This window comes from Carlito syrichta, unplaced genomic scaffold, assembly GCF_000164805.1.
Source record: "Carlito syrichta isolate Samal-C Ts95f unplaced genomic scaffold, Tarsius_syrichta-2.0.1 Scaffold305654, whole genome shotgun sequence".
In the NCBI taxonomy this organism is placed as follows: Eukaryota; Metazoa; Chordata; class Mammalia; order Primates; family Tarsiidae; genus Carlito; species Carlito syrichta.
Window position 1 is genome coordinate 890,653 of NW_007249750.1, and position 5,299 is coordinate 895,951.

Sequence of the window (5,299 nt, forward strand, 5' to 3'; positions counted from 1 at the left end):
ACCGCTCCCAGCCACCGCAGCCTCGACCTGCTGGGCTCCGGCGATCCCTCCACCTCAGCCTTCCAAGTAGCTGGAACTACAGGCGCACGCTACCACGTTGGCTAATTTTTTGATTTATTGTAGAGATGAGGTCTTGTTAAATTGCCCAGGCGGGTCTCGAACCTGCAAGCTCAGGCAATCCACTCACCTCAGCCTCCCAAGGCACAGGATTGCAGGCTGAGCCACTGAACCTGGCTCAAAAACTTTCTTATAGTATTATAATTGTTCAAGGTCCGCTTATGAATGAGAACATATGGTGCTCTGTTCTTCGTTTCTGTGATAGATCACTGAGTATGATTGGCTCCAAATTCATCCAAGTTGCTGTGAAGTCCATATATTTGTCCTTCTTCATGGCTGCATAATATTCCATTGTGTATATGTACCACATTTTCTTTATCCAGTCCAGCTTCGATGGGCAACATGGTTGGTTCCATATTTTTGCTATTGTGAATAGAGATGCAACAAACATACATGTGCAGGTATCTTTTTTGTAGAATGATTTGAGTTCCTCTGGGTATATTCCCAATAGGGGAGGAACACTTATTTAAGTAAAAATGTTGTGAAATTTGACTACATAAAAATTTTGATTTAGCTACCTGGTAAACTACAGCAGGGACGTGAGGCATGTCTGTGCCATAAGATGCAGCTTATTTCCTTGACTTCCTCTGAAATGCTGTTAAGTATCATCTTTCATTTGACTAAATGTAGTTTAGTTCAAGCTCAACACTTACTGCATGGTACTTAGAGGTGAGATTATAAAGATGGTTAGAACATATTACTCACCCCCAAAAAGCTTATAATTTAGTAGGAAAAGGGGAAGCCCATTGGGGTCTGCTCAGCTAGAAATAAAACTTCTGTTGCTAGCTGGTGGATTTTTTAAAAATTGCAGCAGCAAAGGCAATTTGCCATACCCTAGACTAAATTCAGCTTATTTATGGAGTTCTTCTTTCTTTGCTTGTTACTGCTTTCTGGAATCCAGCCTAGGAAAGTAATATATGTCACCATGTGTGCTAGTTTATAATTAGAACAAATGTGAGGACTTATAAGAAAAAGACCTAGTGGCAAAAGGAACATTTAGTAAAATTCTAGAAAAGGCAGTCAGGAGAAAGAAGGAAAAAGAAATCTATTTCAGAAAATAATTTAATGCCAAAGAAAAATAAGACATTTAAAAAGTATAAAAGGAAATTATTATGCTCTCAGAATTTTTATATTTCAGGGAGTGCACGAAAATACAACTGCTATTGGATTACCCTCTATTTGAAAGGATGAGTATTGTAGGTATAAATAGAAGCTAAGGTCAAGAAGCTAAAGGCAGAAAAAGACTCACGTGTCCGGCAGAGACTGATAAGCATGTGAAATAATACCCACTACTCGTAAGGGTGCGGTCATGCCTGTGACCTGAGTTTGAGTTCCAAGGAAGTAGTATTGGATAAAACCAGAGGGGCCCAAGACTGCCCTTCCTATAAATCTTAAACCAGCCCCAGCTTGTACCAAATATTACTATAGCACTAACACACAGTAGAGCATTATTTAAGATCTCTGAGCCCGTGGGGTCATTTTCTCTCCATGCTTCACCTTTTATTAACTGTGAGTTAACCCTTTTCAGCAAGGTCAACTTAGGTTGACCTAAGTCCTGAAGACCAACATCCCTCCCTCTCCAGAATCAAAAGTTTCTGAGAAGGCTTTCCCAGGGCCCATAGGCATATTTTATCTTACTGCCATCCTGCTGTTTTTCTTACAAGTCCAGATCTACAAAATTCTCATGAACTTCCTGAATCTGTCATCTTATGTCAAAATTTCTTCTCATTTCTTCTAACGCTATTAAGAGTATGCATTCCCTTACACCAGTAGCACTGAACTAGGCATAGTAGGGAAGACAGAAGGTGCAACTGATATATTAGTATGCCTAGGAGAGATGTTGAGATTATTTAAAGTATGTCTGAGCGCTTCTAAAATAAAGAAGAGTGTGCAGAGGAGTGTGCAGATGGAAATAGAAGTCAGAACACTTTGAACACTTTAGCTTATTTAGATGCCAATACCAATAAGCATATTTACTTAAGTACTAAGCTTGTCATTTTGGTCATTTCTCTTCCTCCTTCTTCTCCCTCCTTCTCCTCTGTCTCTTCTTTTTGATATTACCTCATCACTTATTTTTTATATTCTCATTCATTACTATTTTTAGCTTTCTCATTCAAAAATTCCACTTTTAATTCACTCTGATTTCATCTGCGAGTTTGAAGAGGCAGAAGAGTGCAGAGCATAAGATCACACTGTAGCGCCGCATTGCCTAGGACTGAATCCTGGCTCCATTCTTATTGGTTGTGTGACTTTGGGCAAGTTGCTTAACCTTTTTATTCCTCAACTTCCTTATCTGAGACATAAAATGGAGATGATGACATCTGCTTTATAGCACTGTTATGAAGATCAAATAAGAATATATCATTAAAGCACTTAGAATAGTGCCTTGCTTATAGTAAAAGCTGTATCTAACTGTTTTAAAATAAATAATACATATCCTTTGAGCAAATTAGGAAGTGAAAGCATTTGATTTGTAAGTTTTCTAAGACTTTGCAGACTTGAAAACGTCTTGGTGCTACTTTGTTCTATGGATGATAGTTTTCCTAAGAAAACAGCTCTTTGCAATAACCCTCACCCTTGCCCCTCCCCTACCACCAAGCCTTGTAGGTATTGATCTGTTACATCTGGGCTTGACTGGGTCCTCAGAAGAAGTAAAGGGAATTCTGATTTGGTTTCTTAAGATAATATGCTTGACTGGGCTCAGTGGCTCAGCCTGTAATCCCAGCACTTTGGGAGGCCTGGGAGGCTGAGGTGAGTGGATTGCCTGAGCTCATGGGTTTGAGACCAGCCCGGGCAACTTGGCAAGGCTTCATCTCTACAATGAATCAAAAATTAGCCAGGCATGGTAGCGCGCACCTGTAGTTCTAGCTACTTGGAAGGTTGAGGAGGAAGGATCATTGGAGCCCAGCAGGTCGATGCTGGGGTGGCCATGAGCATGTCACTGCACTACAGCCTGGGTGACTCAAACTCAAAAAAAAAAGTAATATACTCTCTCTGCTGGGAAACTTTGCAAAATGTTTGCAATTAAAACACATCATGAGTCACCAGGAGAAGAACCTCTCATACACTCAGTGCTCCAGCCCCCAGAACACTCAGCCACACTCACCATGTGTGAAGAGGAGACCACCACGATCGTGTGTGACAATGGCTCTGGCCTGTGCAAGGCAGGGTTTGCAGGAGATGATGCCCACCAGGCTGTCTTCCCTTCCCTTGTGGGCTGCCCTCGCCACCAGGGTGTGATGGTGGGAATGGGCCAGAAGGACAGCTACGTGGGGGATGAGGTTCAGAGCAAGTGAGGAATCCTAACTCTCAAATACCCGATCGAGCACGGCATCATCACCAACTGGGATGACGTGGAGAAGATCTGGCACCACTCCTTTTACCATGAGCTGCGTGTAGCACCTGAAGAGCACCCCACCCTGCTCATGGAGGCCCTCCAAAATCCCAAAGCCAACAGGGAGAAGATGACCCAGATCATGTTTGAAACCTTCAATGTCCCTGCCATGTACGTCGCCATTCAAGCTGTGCTCTCCCTCTATGCCTCTGGGCGCACTACAGGCATCGTCCTGGATTCAGGGAATGGTGTCACCCACAATGTTCCCATCTATGAGGGCTATGCCCTGCCCCATGCCATCATGCACCTTGACCTGACTGGCCTCGACCTCACGGACCATCTCATGAAGATCCTCACAGAAAGGGGATCTGTGACCACAAATCGTGCGAGACATCAAGGAGAAACTGTGCTATGTGGCCCTGGATTTTGAGAATGAGATGGCCACAGCAGCCTCCTTTTCCTCTCTGGAGAAGAGCTATGAGCTGCCAGATGGGCAAGTCATCACCATTGGCAATAAGTGCTTCTGCTGTCCCGAGACCCTCTTCCAGCCTTCCTTCATTGGCATGGAGTCCACGGGAATTCATGAGACAACCTACAATTCCATCATGAAGTGTGACATTGATATCTGTAAGGACTTACATGCCAACAGTGTCCTCTCTGGGGGCACCACCATGTACCCTGACATTGCTGACAGGATGCAGAAGGAGATCACAGCCCTGGCCCCCAGTACCATGAAGATCAAGATTATTGCTTCCCAGAGTGGAAGTACTCAGTGTGGATTGGGGCTTATATCCTGGCCTCTCTCTCCACCTTCCAGCAGATGTGGATCAGCAAGCCTGAGTACGATGAAGCAGGGCCCTCCATTGTCCACAGGAAGTGCTTCTAAAGTCAGAACAGTTTTTTTCTGAGGATCCCTTGAAACTGCTCTTTTACAGTCATGAGACATTAAAAACCTACAAGCCTTAAAAAAAAAAAAAGAAAGTAAAACACATCATGGTATCAGCCAAGCGTGTTGGCTCATGCCTGTAATCCCAGCACTTTGAGAGGCCAGGGCAGGGGGATCACCTGAGGCTAGGAGATCAAGGCTATGGTAAGCTATGATTATGCCACTGCACTCCAGCCTGGGCAACACAGTGAGACCCTGACTCAAAAAAGAAAAAAGAAAAGACTTAAACTTTGTGTTTTTACTTTTTATTGTGAAACTTTCAAACTTATATAAAAATAGAAAGAGTCCCATACTTATTTTTTTTTTAGTTGGAGTCTCACTCTGTCACCCTGACTGGAATGAAGTGGCACTCTCACGGCCACTGCAGCCTCAGCCTGCTGGGCTCAGGTGATCCTTCCACCTCAGCCTTCCAAGTAGCTGGAACTACAGGTGTGCACCACCACTCCCAGCTAATTTTTTGATTTATTGTAGAGATGAGGTCTCGCCAAGTTGCCCGGGCTGATCTTGAACCCCTGGGCTCAGGCAAGCCTCTCACCTCTGCTTCCCAAAGTGCTGGGATTACAGGTGTGAGTCACCATGCCTAGCCATTTTTTTTTTTTTTTTTAATTTTAGGTTCAGGGGGTACTGATTTTCATACTTAATTTTAGTAAAGATTCTATTTATAGACTTTCTCCCCTCAATTCAGTTATAGCTTTAGTTACTGACTACTGAGACTTGGGACATCTTCTTAGAGGCTCCTGAGGTCTGGAATTCCTGAGATGCAGGGCTGTACCTTGTTGTCCAGGAGCTCTCTTCTCCCCTGTATGGTAATTATTGAGAAGAAACCATATTTGGGTTCTGGCTTAATAATTTACCAGTTATGACTTTATTAATTTTATCTAAATGTATTTATTTTTCAAGCA

General features: G+C 43.3%; 1 protein-coding gene across 1 annotated transcript; it reads left to right on the forward strand.

Moving 5' to 3' along the window:
* The first annotated feature begins 3,171 nt into the window (after positions 1–3,171).
* Positions 3,172–4,422, forward strand: ACTBL2 (actin, beta like 2). Its single transcript, XM_021714470.1, is given in 3 exon segments — positions 3,172–3,829; positions 3,831–4,201; positions 4,204–4,422. Coding segments are annotated over 3 exon segments (1,110 nt in total). The 5' UTR covers positions 3,172–3,224; the 3' UTR covers positions 4,338–4,422.
* Positions 4,423–5,299: the final 877 nt, after the last annotated feature.